We start from the raw sequence: 16,675 nt of genomic DNA on the forward strand, positions 1-16,675 counted from the left end.
GCCCTCCATGGCACTTTGGACCGTCCTCTCTGCTTCTGAAGCCTGTCTTCGTCATTGGTCATCATCCCACAGCAGCACATTGTCCCTTAAAGTAAAATGCTACCTCGAAAACATTCAAACTATTCTCACAAGAATTCACCCCACAGTTATAAAAACTGCATGAAAGTTGCTAATTTTGCTTTCATGCATCTAACAAGGTGGGCGCTATTCTCTGAAACCTCATACCTGAATGAGTCTCCTTCCCTACAAGGGGCCACAATACTTGTATGTTGTTGTTGTTGTTTTTCTTTTACAGGCTAAGGGGTCAAAATTTCAAATATCTTTAATACGGTCAGTGACCAGGAAGCAATTTATAAAATATGACATTAAAAGTAGTATTGTGCTACAAATAACAGTAGAAATATGGCCAATTCACAGAATTGGTGCTTATATTTATGACCAGGTTTCGACTTTTAAAGTTTTAAAAATTCAATTCAGGTGTCGCTACTGTTTATTATCGTTCCTTCGATGTTTACAATTTGAACTCCGTTGTTGACATCATTGCTCGTCTTATTCTTGTTGCAATGTAACAGTACTTTGCCACGGGCCTGTTAATTTCGGGCTCTTTGTCAGCTAAGAGGTGTCTGATATAGGTGTCGCAGGCTAAGGGGTCTTCCAGAGGGAGGTTATCTAGATAATCACAATTGGGCAACAAGCTTATTTTAACAATGGAGTTTTTTTGTGTGTGCCTCCCCCCAAAGTGAATCTGAATGAAAGTGGGGGAGGGGAATAAAAAGTTTAACACCCCATCCATCCTGATCCAGACTGGGGTTCAGGTGCAGGTGTTGTAAAATGGCAGTTCTTGGTTTTTAACAAACCACATGTGCAAGTATGATCACACATTTAATATCACATGTAGAATCTATAAATCTAGTTTGGAGACAAGTAGATCTACACAACTACACAGCTATTGAAACAACTAGTGTTGCTAAACATCTTAAGATCTAAGGATCAAAAGAAAGTTGTTTCATATATATGTTCATAAGAAACAACATTCGCTGAGATGAAGTTGTCTAAGTTTATTTATAGCATCCAAAATATTTCTCATTATAATTGTTTGTGGTTTTGCTGTTCCATCCAGAAGCGATTGGAAGACTGTTAGAGAATATGCTCTTTCTCACAGCGAGTTCTAGAATTTCTGTAGGAAAGTAGACTTTGCTTACCTTGGGAATGCCATCACCACAGAATGTTTTGGCAGGAAGTGGTTTAAAGGAACAAGCAAAATTGCAAGGAGCATACAAAGCCAAAGAACTCTTCATTGTAACTATAAGCAGCTGAAACTGCAATTATCATAGAATCATCGAACTGTTGAGTTGGAAGGGACCTCAAGGGTAATCTAGTCCCTGCAATGCAGGAATCTCAGCAAAAGCGTCCATGGCAGATAGATCAGCAGACCAAAGGAGGCCAGAGCAGGACTGGCAACTCTCTACCTGGAGGCAAATACATGCATCTTCACCATTTTTTACTAGAATCATTCATTAGGTTCGTGGCAGATGTCCACATACCCAGACAACATGTAACTGACAATGTACAATTTTTACTCCTGGTCCCCTTGCAATGACCACATGGAGCTAGAATTCAGACAAGGGAAGGCTCTTTAGTCAGATATAGGAGATAAATAGCCATACGCAACATCCTAGAGTATGAGCTACAGAGAACAGATGCCTTTCAGAAGCTCATTCAGGCTGTCACAAGGGCTGCATCTCAAGCAGAATGTGAGGGAAAAATAGAGCTGGCAGTCATGTCTTTCCTTATTTAACAAACAGTGCAGCGCTTTAATTTGGCATTTGTGAACTGAGTGCTAACAACTACATTTATTTTCTTATATAGTTTATTTTTACTAAACTTTATTATGTGCCATCTAGCCCAAATATGGCTCTCATAGCAGCTATGAACAAGTCACATATAAAGTACAGAGTTGATAAAAAAAACAAGAGAGTAACAGTTAACCGAAAGCAAATGAACAAACCCTTCCACAAGCAGCAACTCAGTCAGCAGGAGCCTGATACAAAAAGCATCCACACGACTCCATGCCCACTTTCAGCAGATATCCTTTTATTACATATATGCTATGTTTGTTTGTGTGTTCTTTCCGTAGAGATTTGAGGGCAAGAGCTGCAGCAGGTGCACTACTACCAGGCAAACAGGGCCTTGTTGTCTTCTTTAGAAAGTTCACACAAACAGTTCAAGAGCAGCAAGGTATCTCCAAGGAACTTGGATGGGACAATGTCAATCACCATCTTCCTGAGGTCCGCGGGGCTGTTGTGCAAGGGATTGGAACTGAGGTCTGGCCTTTGTTTCAGGATGCCGTACGTGTTGATGAGGAATTCACTGAACACCGGGTGGACGTCCACGTGGTAGCCCATCTTCTCCAGGCGAGCCGTCAGGTCCAAGTAGCGCTGGGTCATGGCTCGGTACTTCTTCTCGTCCACAGAGCCATCTAGGGATTTCATGGAGACCTAGGTATTTTCATTAGATATACACACACATATACACATACATATATACATTTTTAAAAGCTACTGCTAGCACTTTATGGAAGGGCTAAAGATCCTAATTTTAATTTAGCATCAATAGGAGCAGAGGAGAAATAGGGTCAAGTTAAATCAAAAGTTTTGTTGCATTGTTTTGTAAGGGAATAAATTTTAGACGTTTGTAACAAGTTTCTGCCTACCATAGGGCTAACTATGAAGCTCAGTGCAAGTTGGGCAAGGTCTGAATATTTGAAGGGGGGGAGGAAGGGGGGGAAGAGTAAAGTAATGGATGCAGAAATGAAATTTATTAACAAAACAGGAAGCGAAAAGGTCTGTGCTTCGAAAGTTCAGTTGCTAAAATCAAGAAACCTACGAGTGCTTAATTTGATGTTGGATTGTGGCCATGATACACAAGCATTTTACCAGTGCAAACACATTAATGGATTATATCATTATCTTGGGTCCGACCAAAGAAGACCAAAGTGGGCATGGATTTGCGGGCATATTAACAGCAAGTGTGTATTTTGGGAAACAGAGTTCTCTCGGTGAGAAATTGTCTCCAGAATCTGACAAGACGTGAGCTCTGCCCATTGAATGATACCCCAAATCCACACAAGATATTCAAAAAATTTCTGGGAATAGTAAATTAGCTGAGGAAATTTAAACTGAAAGTGTCCACCAAAGCAGCTGAAAGAAAAACAATTTATTTAAAATATTTCATTGGTGTTGTTTACACCTCAGACAATGTTCTGCTATCCAAATTTCAGATAATGCATCGCAGTTTGAGTTAGGAGCAATAATTCTACTGAAATCTGATGACTTCTAGCAACCATAGCAGACACATCCCAAGCAATAACTGCTGCAAAAACAACATAAACACACTAAGTAAGTAAAAAGTCACTGTGGGAATATCAATTGCCTATGTATGATTTCAGTATATTTATGGTTAAGTAGAAACAGACCAGAATTCCCTCTGAGACTCTTGAAATAGCTTTTTAAAAAGATACAGAGAGATGCAGGGCAACATGGACTTAATTACTGCCAGCTTTTAGGAGACAAGAGAGCAAATCAAAGATAAACAATATAATGAAGTGATAATTGCTGGGCAGAATTTTGCTATGCAAAAACTAAACAAGGAAGGCTTTACTGATATTATGGCTGCTTACAGACTGGTGTTTATTATGGAATGGTTGCTTCGGTGCGTGCAAGTTTTTTTGCAGGATTCACATAATGCCATTGACGTCAAAATACTCACCTGTATTTCCCCCCCCCCCTTAATTAGGATTTGCTGTTCCCAGAAAAAAAATCTGATAAGGTTCAAAATAAATTCTATGGCCCATTTGCAACACATCAGTGACCCGTTTGCAGGATTAAGCCCCCATCTGGAATCCCCCTATCACTGTGTCAGAGCAATGCCTCTGAAATATACTCAGAGTCGCAAAGTGATTTCATGCTCTTTATTCAGCTCATAGTGGTGAGGAGGAATGAATGAATGTCCCCTCAAAGTATCTGCTTTATATACATTATTTACACAATGGGCTGCACATGATTGGCTAATTCTGGAATTCTACTGTAAGCCAATCAGGTTGTGGATTCACTTCTATCTGGAGCATGATTGGGTGGTTCCTGCCAACCAATCATACTGCTGCATTGTTCTAGGACCAATCAGACTGCTGCATTCTGAATCCTATTGTTCTAGGACCAATCAGACTGCTGCCTTTTGGATCCTATTGTTCTAGGACCAATCAGACTGCTACAGTTTGGATCCTATTCAACTCAGTACATAACAGCCTCCATTACAAAAGGCTCGTCCACCCTTTCTGTTTGCCCCTCCACTTTCCCCAGGAAAACCAGCTCTTTGCAAGCATCAATGTACGGAAAACCCAACTGACGTTTGCCCCAATTCAGTGGTAAAGAGCAGGTTTTCCTTGGGGGGAAGCAGCAGGACAAGTGGAAGCGTGGACAAGCAAACGTTGTGGCACATTCCTTGGAGGCCATTGCCTGGGCAGCCTCTTGCCAGTGCCTCTAACAGTAGCCTCTTGGCTAATAGGGGGCTGGTGGTCTCCAGCCCAGCTTGTTCCTAACAAGGCAGATCTTCGCTTTGGGACACCATTTTGTGGTTTGCCTCAGGTGCCAAAATGTTTTGGCCCAGCCCTGCCCATAAGGATGGTGGGATATCTAGAGATATTAATAAATTTGGAGGCACCTTATGGACCAATAATTCCCCTCTCATTCTCATAGGCATTCCAGTTAAAACAATTTAAATATGGCTCTTATCTGCATTTAGTAGAAACTAAGGAGGAACTTAGCTGAATTTAGCAGAAATGTAAATCTTCTCCAGACCTATGAACAAATCTGCTCTGTAATTTTCAGCTGCATTAGAGTTAACTGAAAGTACTAAGGTACCCTGGTAATATGGTTGCTTCTTCAACAGGATGTGATACTATGGCATTGTTAACAACTGGGTATGGAGTGATAATGAGTGATACCAATAGGTAGACGTCTTTAGGAAGTTGTTTTATGGCCAAGCAGGTCTCTGAGACCTAAGTGACTAACGTTTTGACAAAAAGACAACTTTACCTCAAAGTGCTGGGACTCACCTGTTTGATTTTCTCAGGAATATTGGACACTGTGAACCCGTAGAGCCTTGTGATGCCAGGAAACACATGCGCAAGAATGCGCCTGTCTAACTGGAAGGCAATCTCTCCCACGATGCGCCCGTTCCTCTTGCTGTTCTGAGTAATCTCTATATCTACAAGGAAGTGAAAGAAAGAGGCTACTTTGTAGATATACTGGGCCTTAGCTATAAGAGGCCAGAGTTTATATTAAAAACAGGCATGTCTGAAATGTATACATCTCCTTGGTAGTTGAGATGCCAATCACACTTTCATCCATCTATATTCTGTTGGTGAACTTGTTATCTGAGGGTTCATCCAGACTTCCTTTTGCACCAGGCTTTCTAGAAAAGGGTCCATGTTTTCCACGTCAAGGTCTGAGCAGGGCTTTTTGTTTTGTTTTTGGACCTGCCACTTTCCCTGGGGAAACCCGCTGTTTGCTGCTGAATCGGAACAAAGGCGGTTGGAGGATGGATGGCGGCTAACAGATTGAGGTTGAATCCTGACAAGACAGAAGTACTATTTTGGGGGGACAGGAGGCGGGCAGGTGTGGAGGACTCGCTGGTCCTGAATGGGGTAACTGTGCCCCTGAAGGTCCAGGTGTGCAGCCTGGGAGTCATTTTGGACTCAAAGCTGTCCATGGAGGCGCAGGTCAATTCTGTGCCCAGGGCAGCTGTCTACCAGCTCCATCTGGTGCGCAGGCTGAGACCCTACCTGCCCATAGTCTGTCTCACCAGAGTGGTGCATGTTCTAGTTATCTCCCGCTTGGACTACTGCAATGTGTTCTCCATGGGGCTACCTTTGAAGGTGACTCAGAAACTGCAATTAATCCAGAATGCGGCAGCTAGACTGGTGATTGGGAGTGTTTGCCGAGACCACATAACACTGGTCTTGAAAGACCTACATTGGCTCCCAGTACGTTTCCGAGCACAATTCAAAGTGTTGGTGCTGACCTTTAAAGCCCTAAACGGCCTCGGTCCTGTATACCTGAAGGAGCGTCTCCACCCCCATCATTCAGCCTGGACTCTGAGGCCCAGTGCCGAGGGCCTTCTGGCAGTTCCCTCACTACAAGAAGCGAAATTACAGGGAACCATGCAGAGGGCCTTCTCGGTAGTGGCACCCGCCCTGTGGAACACCCTGCCACCAGATGTCAAAGGAAAAAACAACTACCAGACTTTTAGAAGACATCTGAAGTAGGAAGGGGAAAGGGGTACACTAGGGGGTACACCAGTCTTTTACACCAGCCCCATGCCATGTCTCAGTATTACCATTCAAGTAGAACGTATGGGACTTCCTTAACTTGTCTGTGTCTGGTGCATCAGAAAACCAGACTCTCTTCTTCCTGGGCATCTCTTGAGATTCAAGCTGTGCTTTGCCTGTGCTTGAGTCCTGGGCGCTGCCCAAAAGGTGATAGGACTGCCTTTCAGAAATCCCCAAGGAAGAACTTCCTTTGCGTATTTTGAGGTCATCTGAAAATGTGGTCTGAGCTTCCTCCTTGCTCGCCAAGCGTGTGGGGTTGGAGGAAGCTAATTGTTCTGTCCACGATGGTGAATGACTCGCCGTGTCTTTTGAACTGAGTAGTCTTGCAGCCTTGTAGTGAGCTACAACAAAGCACATTTAGCAAAGGGTTTATTCCAAATTCAAAGAAACATCAAGACAAAATGCTGATGCGTGAGAGTCTCCCATGCTCTTCCCTGTCCAATAGGTCCAATACTACACACTTTGATGGCCCCTTCCAACCCCAGTACAATGTGGCTTCCCTCCCGCTTCGTCTCCCTTGCCTTCACCAACTGACAGCACTATGAGCTGCGTCATGAGGCCCTTCCCCTCCCTTCTTCTTCAGACCAACTGCCAATGGATTTCTGTTAACAACCTAACCAGGAAGGCAACACAATTTATGTAGCTTTGTACACCACTACAAACCATGCCAATAGCTGTGGCCTTCAGAAATGTCCACTTCTGCAGCTAACAAACCAGTGACATGACCTACAAGTCACACACAGGGAGGCACAGAGCTAACACCAGTGTGTGGTGGCAGCAGGGAGCAAAGCATCTCATGTGAAGCTGGCTATCATTTAAATAGGCCCAGAGATAGGATTTTATCACATGCAATAGGTAAAGGTAAAGGGAGCCCTGACCATTAGGTCCAGTCGTGGCCGACTCTGGGGTTGCGGCGCTCATCTTGCTTTATTGGCCGAGGGAGCCGGCGTACAGCTTCCGGGTCATGTGGCCAGCATGACTAAGCCACTTCTGGCGAACCAGAGCAGCGCACGGAAACGCTGTTTACCTTCCCACCGGAGCAGTACCTATTTATCTGCTTGCACTTTGACGTGCTTTCGAACTGCTAGGTTGGCAGGAGCTGGGACAGAGCAACGGGAGCTCGCCCCGCCGCGGGGATTCGAACCGCCAACCTTCCGATCGGCAAGTCCTAGGCTCTGTGGTTTAACCCACAGCGCCACCCGCGTCCCATCACATGCAATAGCTGCTACTAATCAATGCTATGTCTGATCTGATGGGTTGAAATTGGAACCTGTTTAAATTATCCATAAAATAAACTGCCACACCCTCCTCCCTTCCCCAGAGTGGACATCCAGTGACCGTTTCTCACCCACGCTTAGTGCTAAGGGCGTCTGAGCCTTATCGCCGCCGGGGAAAGGGCCGTCCATCAGCCACGCTTTCTTGAGTCCCATCAGTTCTGTGGGTTCCTCCAGCTGTTTTCCTCCAATGGTGGAGCACGACATGCTTGACAAATGTCCGGGTTTCTTTTCTCCACTTCTAGGCTGAAAAGGGGGAGGCTCATTTTGGAGCTGCTTCAGCGGTGACTGGGCACTGGGGTTGGGCAGAACAGTGGGCTCCTTGGAGATGACGTGTGAGCAGTAACCAAAATCTTCTCTTCCAATATACTGAGCTACAACAACACATACAGTTTTGTTAACTACAGCAAGGAATGCAGTTTGTGCATTTGTAGTTGACTGACATCTGTGTCAGAGTCTCTGTTCCAGAGAAGAAAATTAACTTGAGATTAAAGTTCCAGAGGTGCCGTACACCCTTAAAGAGACATGCTATGCAATTTAAAAATGCAGCTTGGAAGGTACCCAAATATTTGCCCTATGTGTCTGAGGATGAGATGTTATTTTATAGAACAGGAAACCACTCCTCTTGAGAGAATATGGAAGAGGAAAATCACAATTGCCGCCAAATATATGGCAACAGCCCAATATGCAGGCTTATTGTAAAGACAGGGAGATAGATTGGCTCCTCTGCACCAAGGAGGATCTTATCTGGGGGGCGGGGAGGGAGAGAATTTCATTTTGACCTTTTGACCTTTAAAGCCCTTCAGAATCCGTGACCAAGGAAAAGAGACGGTGGAAGAAGATTGGAAGAAATTCAAAACTTATCTTAAGAACTGTTGTAAAATTAATGAGTGCTAAAATGTTATGGGTAATGTAAAACAGAATTGCAGTGACAAATAATTGGGTAAGAGAAAAAGGATTAAAGAAAGTGAATTATAAGTAATTGAAATTAGGGGTTGCTGGAAAAGTTTAAAATAGGGATGCAGAAAAGGGAGGTATGGGGAAGTCGTTGAAATAAGGTTTAAGAAAAAGAGGTTATGAAACTATACGTGTTTGTATTTTTGTTTGTTTGTGCATTGTCAGTTGTGTTGTGTTTTGATATATGTTGGAAAATTAATAAAAAATTTATTTTAAAAAAAAATAAAGCCCTTCACGGCCTAGGACCCTCGTACCTACGGGACCGCCTCTTCTGGTATGCCCCACGGAGAGCCTCAAGGTCCATAAATAGCAACACCCTTGTGGTCCCGGGCCCTAAGGAAGTTAGATTAGGTTCAACCAGAGACAGGGCCTTTTCAGCACTGGCTCCGGCCTGGTGGAACGCTCTGCCTCATGAGACCAGGGCCCTGCAGGATCTGATTTCTTTCCGCAGGGCCTGTAAGACAGAGTTGTTCCGCCTGGCCTTTGGCTTGGAGCCAATTTGATTCCCTCCCCATCTTTCTTTTTTCCTTTCCTTCTCCTCCTGCGATGAGGCTACATTTTAATATTTTAACGTTTCAATATTTTAATGTTGTTTTTAAGTTGTAATCATTCAACTTGTTTTTATTATTGCTTGTTAGCCGCCCTGAGCCCGGCCTTGGCTGGGGAGGGCAAGGTATAAATAAATTATTATTATTATTATTATTATTATTATTATTATTATTATTATTATTATTAAGCAGCCTTTATTATTGCTGGATTTTTACTTCCCCAGAAGAGGCAATTGAGGGATTTTTCTGCCTCAGGCATCAAAACAACTTGACCAACCTTGGCTGTGACGCACCTTGGTGGTGAGGAGGGGGTGGCTGTAGAGGGGGATTTGCCACAGCGCCACATGCAGCAAAATGTCTTGGACTCTCCTCTCTCTACCCCCTCAAATACACAGACACCATACCTACCCTTACCTTTAAATAGTACTGACTCAGCATAAGCAATTCTCAGCACTGATTGTGTCTTTTCTGGGGCCATCTTTCTTCCCCATCTCTTTTTTTTTTTAATAAGATATTTATTAGAATTTTCCATTTTATACAAACAAAGAAAAATTTAAAAAGAAAAAATAATAAAAACACATAAAGTTCATAACTTATTTTTCAATAACGTATTTCCCTGACCTCCTCATGCCTCCCCTTCTTGTATTCCAGTTCAAATTGTTTATCCAGCAAATCCTTATCTCATAGCATTACAGTTAAAAAACCCCTTATTTTCTATCCATCTTCTTAAATTATTATAGCTTAAACTTTTACTTATATACAAAGAAAAAAGAACCATTTTTTCATATTCTTTTGTACCATTACAGCTAGAAACCACTTAATTTCAATCCTGCATCACTCAACATTCATTAATATTGCAGTGTTTTTGTAAGTAGTCCTTGAATTTCTTCCATTCTTCTTCTGCCGACTCTTCTCCCTGGTCGCGGATTCTGCCAGTCATTTCTGCCAATCCCATAAAGTCAATCAACTTCGTCTTTCTTCCCCATCTCTTTCTTCCCCATCTCTTGAACTAAGTTGCACCTTTTTTGCTATAGCAGCAGCAGCAGCAGGAGAGAATGATGAATGCCTGGACAGGTGGGGGGGGGAGACCCCAGAGGCGTAGCAGACATAACATCCTGTCCTGCACCAGTTCCTTCAGGGTAAGTGTCGATTCCTCTGACTTGCAACCAGTCCACTCTTCCCCCACTCCAACTTCAAGTGTTTAAGTCCTTCCTCAGAATAGATCTCAAATTTCAGCCACATCAGCCTCCAGCTCATGTTTTTTTTAAAAAAAAACCCAATTTTATACTGAGTGAATAGCATGTTAAGACACAAACCTGGAAACTTTTAATTTTCCAAAAAATTATTACCTAGTTTTATTGTTATCATTGCATTTTTTGTGCTAAACTCTTTGCTGTTAGCCACCTTAAACACGGGTAGAGGTGCAATTGAATATTTAAGTACCTAAACCAGATGACAGTGGCCATCATCTGGTCAGGAACTGTTGCATACAAAGACTGGCATTTGCTCCACTTTCATGATTTCAGGACATTTGATTTCAGAACGGTGATTTCAGAAAGGTGTCATGACATTGTCATCTCCCCAAGACAGAGACCTGTCTACTTTTGCCTTTGTAACTAAAGCTACGAATGGTGTTGATGAATGTATATGCTTTATTTCTAATGGATTACTTAATATTGCTTTATTTGATATAAATTGTTTATTTTAAACTTATGTTTTTATTATGACTTTTTGCATTGGATCAGATTGCTATTTTGTGTGTACTCTTTGTTGTCTATTTTGTTGTTTCTTCAGCTTGTGTATAGTAACATAAGAGTGTGGATTTGAAGAAGAGTTTGGATTTGATATCCCGCTTTATCACTACCTGAAGGAGTCTCAAAGCGGCTAACATTCTCCTTTCCCTTCCTGCCCCACAACAAACACTCTGTGAGGTGAGTGGGGCTGAGAGACTTCAGAGAAGTGTGACTGGCCCAAGGTCACCCAGCAGCTGCAGGTGGAGGAGCGGAGACGCGAACCCGGTTCACCAGATTACGAGTCCACCGCTCTTAACCACTACACCACACTGGCTCTACATAGAAAGGTGGTATACAAATTAAAAGTAAAATGAAATGAAATTTCATACAAATGAAATTAATGGGCTTGCTAAGCCTACGTAGTTTCACCCAGTTCTGCTCAAAAGCTGAAACAGGAAGGTGCTGAGGAGAGTCAGCTCTCCTTGGGATCACGGGATCTTCCAACGGCCAATGCAGGTTTCTATTACAAATGTCTCTTCCTCTAATGAGCATTTTGCGCAGATGGGCTGACTAGGCCACGTCTGGCTGAGCTGCACATATAAATTCAAATGCACACATAGGCAGGAATATGCTTATCACTTGTTTATTTCTAAAATGTTTTCTAAGTAAATTTGTAGAGCTGCTCCTTACCTCCTTTTACCAATAAACCAGCATCAGTATACGCAGGAGAAATTGGAGACGTTAAGAACTGGACTTGGCTGCTGTTGTCACACTGTTGACCCAACATAGCACGGAGTTCATAGTTTTCCCTGAGCAGCCTAATCTGATTTTTCAGGTGCGCATTTTCGTCTTGAATCCTTTTCATCCACTCTCTCTCCTCGGTCATCCTCTTCTTCCTCCTTGGTGAGGAAGGATTAATTGGTAAGGAACAGCCTTGGCTGGACAGGTCACTTGTCCCAGTGCTTTGAAAGGCTCACAGGAAGCTCAACAGGTTTAGAATGTTTCTACGGCATTATGATGTCGCCACCTCTTAACAGTACGCCCTGTTGCTCCACTGAAATCATTTATTTTGGCTAGGCCTTTGGGCAGTCAAATTAGATCACAGCCATGCCACATTTGAAGCACATGGCTTCTCACAAAGAATTCTGGGAAAGACTCTCCTCCTGCAAGAGAGGGGAGTGGTTGTGGGTGGGAGCCAGACTCCGCCCCAAGCAGGGGGCGTTTGCCCCCTGCCTCCCACTCACCTGGCTGGCGCCCACGCCCACGGCCAGGCACCCAACCAGTACAGCAGCCTAAATTGCTCCGGCCTCACTTTTCGTCGTCCCTTCGCGAGTCACTTTTCTTGAGTTTTTCCCCATAGTAGTGGCCATGCATATATGGACGGAGGAGTTCCGGAATCGCCGGGTGTGCTTCAGAATTGATAACCAGGCGGTGGTGAACATACTGGCTAGGCCAGGGGTCTGCAACCTTTAAGACAAAAAGAGCCACTTGGAACGAAGGGGAAAAAAACTGGGAGCCGCAAAACCATTGCGGCATTTAAAACAGTGGGGAGTAGAATTTAGAATATCATTTATTACGGCCTTAGGCCCATACAGGTAAAAACAACACATAAATAACAGCTTGTGCCGTAAGGAGAAAAAAAAAGCAATCGCTAAAACACTACTATAACAATAAAATACTATAAAATGGAAAGGCATACTACGCCTTAATTAGCTTGTAGAGCTCCTTGGCGTCGCTTTTGGGAAAGGACAGCAACTAGGAACCTAGCCACCTTCAGGGTCGTGTGGGTATCCTTGTCCTGCAAGATTTGGGCAAGGTGGAATTTTGGTGGGGTACCCTCTAGTTTCTGTATGATTGATCCCAACAAATTTGCCCGTAGCACATTAAACAAGGGGCAAGTGAACATAATGTGCTGGAGCGACTCCGGCGACACCTTATCACATTCGCACACGGCGGGGGCTTGACCCTTTGAGAACCTATGTCTCAGGACATTGGAGGGAAAAGCGTTAAACCTCGCTTTGGTGAAGGCCAGTCTATGTGCAACAGTCGAAAGGGAGGAGAGGTATGATGGAACGCAGTAAGTTAAAGTGATACCAATGTTCTGGGGCGAACAAACACCTCCCCCCAGCGTATAATTTCGCTGTAAATCGATGTCATCCAGTCTTTGGCGGATCAGTCTCTGAGCAGTGATTTGGTCTAGTTTTAGGGAATCTGAGGGAGAGATTCCATAACTCAGGAGTTTGGCATGAATTCTGCTAGTCCAAAGGCTGGAGAATTCATCTCGCCATAAGCATTGGGCAAGGTAATGGTTTGGTAATCTATGCCACAATGATAACCAGTAATTGAAGACTTGCTTCCACAGGCAAGTTTCTAGGGATGCGACCTTCAATTCTAGTCGCATGGCTGCGTTGCTTACGCACAGGGGGAGCATTAGGAGCCGACGTAGGAATTGGCTTTGCAGAGTCTCAAGGGGAGCAAGATCTGTCATCACGGCCCAGAGCGGGGCAGCATAAGCAAGCACGGCAACCACTTTTGCCTTGAACACCTTTAGGGCCGAGGGAACATGCAAAGCTCCGTCCGAAAAGAAGAATCGGAGGAGCGCATATGACAAGGTTTTGGCCTTATTAAGTAGGTGTTGAATGTGAGCTTTCCACCCCAAATTGTATTGAAAAATGACTCCTAGGTATTGAAATTTTAGGACTTGCTCTATTTTTGCCCCACCAAGCTTCCATTTGTATAATCTCCGGCTTCTGGAGAAGATCAGGATCTTGGACTTGGCATGGTTGATGGTTAATTGATTGAGTTGACAATACGTGGCAAAGATCTTCAGAGCTCTGGTTAGTCCAACACGTGTATAGGATAGAATTACCGCGTCGTCCGCATATAAAAGGAGTGGGCAGCGGTAATCCGCTAGTCTAGGCGCGTGTGTACTTGGAGATGAGTTGACTAGGGGTGCTCGCATGTCGCTGATGAATAGGTTGAATAGGCAGGGAGCCAATATACATCCTTGGCGCACTCCCTTGTTTATTGGTATCGAGTTTGTAAGGTCGCCCGCTGGAGTGAATCTCACTCTGGCAAGGGTACCTTCGTGGAGCTGGCTTATGAGCCATAAGAGTCTTCTATCAATGGACAGTGGGGAGTAATTAGTAATAATGTTAAAAAGGAGTATGAAAAATTGATTTATTAAATAGATGAAATTATAAGGTTGTAATATGTTAAGATAAAGAACTAAGATAAAAACAAAGAGGGAAAGGATTTGCTGAATTAACCATTCAAAATGGAATACAAAAAAGGGAGGTGAGAGGAGGTCACGGAAACAAGTGAAGGAAAAATAAGACATTGAAAGATGGACTCATTATTTTACTGTTTTTTCTATTTTCTTTTTTTCTACTCTGTATTTTTTATTGTTTGTTTTCTTTCTTCATTATCTTATTATTTTTGTAAACTCTTTTTTTGAAATTTGAATAAAATATCATTTAAAAAAAAACAAAAAATAAAATAAAAACTACAGTTCCCAGGATTCTTTGGGGGGAGCCATGCATTTTAAATGTATAGATGTGACCAAAATGGCACGGCTTACCTACTGGATGGAACAGCCATCCTAAGCATCCCCCTCTGGCTGTTTATGACCACCAGGTCAGAAGATGGGTTTACTGAGAACACGGCCGTTGTCCCTTGGCAACAACACATAAGGGGACCTCTTCAGGGACAGCAGGCTATCCCCGGAGTGACCTCCCTCAGGTAATTTGTGATATGGAGGTGGCAATTAGCTTTAAATGTTTCCTTAAAATATGCAGGCTTACCCAAGTTTTCCTGGATTCTGTCTCCTAATTTTTATTTGTGTAGTTTTGTTTTTTTCAAATGCTATTGGATGCTGTTGGTGAATTGTTATTGTTTTTATGTAAGCCGCTTAATGGTTTTTATTAAGTTGTTGTTGCTATATTAAGCAGTATTATTTTTTTAAAAAGTAAACTTATCAGTAAAATGGTACTGGGAAACCTCTGAAGATTTTCACTTATATATGTGTTGGGTGTTCTACTTTATTAAATTCCAGCACTAATTTGAGGCCGCCTTTTGAATGCTTTGCTCTTCTCTCTCCCCGGTTGCATCTTAAGGTGCTTTTTGACTCCCCGCTGCTTCCATCGCCAGCCCCGTGTGTCGGGATGAGCCAAGAGCTGCGCAAGGTCAGAGGGGGTGAAGCAGCAGCTGCTCCCAGCCCTGACGGCGGCATGGCTCACTTCTGGTCACAAAAGGCAAGGGGACACACTTGAGCCATGCAGGCACATCATTGCACCCCTCTCACAACTCAGTTTCCACTTACCATCGTGCCTTTGAATGCTCCAGCCAGTTTTTCAGTAGCTTGGCAGAGGGGAGGTGGCGGTTAATGGCAAATGTAGCTACAGATACAAGCTGCCTGGGTAGGAAATGGTTTTCACATGAACCCTCGGCCAGATGACAAACTTCTTGTGCATCTATTCAGCACATGGGTCTGGTTCCTACATGCAGCAGCCCCACTGCAATAACTTCTGGGACATGGAGAAGGCCACGTTTCAGTGATGGGAAGCTTCCAATATCACAAATCCCTATATTGGAATCTAGACTCTTGGAATTCCTTGGAAGTGTAAGGAAAATGAAGGAACATTCTTTCACCTTTGGTGGACGTGCCCAAAGATTAAGGCTTTCTGGGAGATGATCTATAACGAAATGAAAAAAATATTTAAATATACATTTCTTAAGAAGCCAGAGGCCTTTCTCTTGGGCATGGTCGGCCAATTGGTGTCAAAGAAGGACAGAATTTTCTTTATGTATGCAACAACAGCAGCAAGAATACTTATTGCAAAGTATTGGAAGACACAAGAGCTACCCACTCTGGAAGAGTGGCAGATGAAGCTGATGGACTATATGGAACTGGCGGAAATGACTGGCAGAATCCGAGACCTGGGAGAAGAGTTGGTGGAAGAAGACTGGAAGAAATTTAAAGACTATCTTCAGAAATACTGTAAAATTAATGAATGTTAAAATTATGCTTGGATTGGTAATAAGTGGTAACTAGTGACAAAAGTCAATAAGATTATGTAAAAAATGTATTGATAAATGGTTGAAAATATCGAGGTATAATATGTTATGGTATAAAGTTAAAATATTTGAAAAAGGGGAAGAATTTGCTGAATTAAGTATGCAAATGGGAACACAAAAGGGGGGAGGTGTGAGGAGGTCAAGGACATAAGCATATGAAATTGAGGATATTGAGAAAAATGGATTTGTTTTATTTCTTTTATCAAATCTCTTTTTTTCTTTTTTTTCTTAACTAGCTGTTTTTTGTGTATCTTTTGTGTTTTCTTTTTTGTAATGTTTATTTTTATCTGTGGATTTTTTTATTCTGTGAATTTTTATTTTTCTCTTTTGTAAAACTCCAATAAAAATTTATTTTAAAAAAAAAATAGACTCTTGGAATTCCTGAGCAGAGACGCCACGGGTCTAATGCACAATTCACTCCCAGTTTAGCCTCCCCATTTCCCCAGTAAGCCCAATTGTTCTGAACAGGCTAGCTCTTTTTCAATAGAAGTTTAAGCACATTCAGAAGGCAAACCCATCCTCTAAATCATTTCTGACCGTCTCCAGCAGCAGAGCTGGCAAATGGGCTGGTGCCAACCAGTGCCTCTCCATTATTCGCCTGCTGCAAAAGCACTTTGAGGGCAAAATTCACTGGATCCACGCCAAACCCAACATCACAGTCCAGGCTCATTAGGAGTCCTGGGAGAACTGTTAAGATTC

The 16,675-nt window shown here is 43.0% G+C and overlaps 1 protein-coding gene across 1 annotated transcript; it reads right to left on the bottom strand.

The window, feature by feature from the left end:
* Positions 1–2,074: 2,074 nt before the first annotated feature.
* SPATC1L (spermatogenesis and centriole associated 1 like) lies at positions 2,075–12,035 on the bottom strand. Its single transcript, XM_083631554.1, has 5 exons — positions 11,591–12,035; positions 7,737–8,036; positions 6,397–6,729; positions 5,114–5,265; positions 2,075–2,498 (listed from the first exon to the last, which is right to left on the bottom strand). The coding sequence occupies exons 1-5, from the start codon at positions 11,784–11,786 to the stop codon at positions 2,172–2,174; spliced, it is 1,308 nt and encodes a 435-aa protein (XP_083487680.1). The 5' UTR covers positions 11,787–12,035; the 3' UTR covers positions 2,075–2,171.
* Between the last annotated feature and the right edge of the window lie 4,640 nt (positions 12,036–16,675).

Source organism: Podarcis filfolensis (assembly GCF_964270895.1).
Source record: "Podarcis filfolensis genome assembly, chromosome: 1".
NCBI classification, from domain to species: domain Eukaryota; kingdom Metazoa; phylum Chordata; class Lepidosauria; order Squamata; family Lacertidae; genus Podarcis; species Podarcis filfolensis.

Coding starts and splice junctions, on each gene's coding strand:
- SPATC1L (XM_083631554.1), bottom strand. CDS start 11,786: ATGACCGAGGAGAGAGAGTGGATGAAAAGGATTCAAGACGAAAATGCG. Junction 8,037..11,590: donor TGGTTTATTGGTAAAAGGAG/GTAAGGAGCAGC, acceptor GTGTTGTTGTAG/CTCAGTATATTGGAAGAGAA. Junction 6,730..7,736: donor GCCCTTAGCACTAAGCGTGG/GTGAGAAACGGT, acceptor GCTTTGTTGTAG/CTCACTACAAGGCTGCAAGA.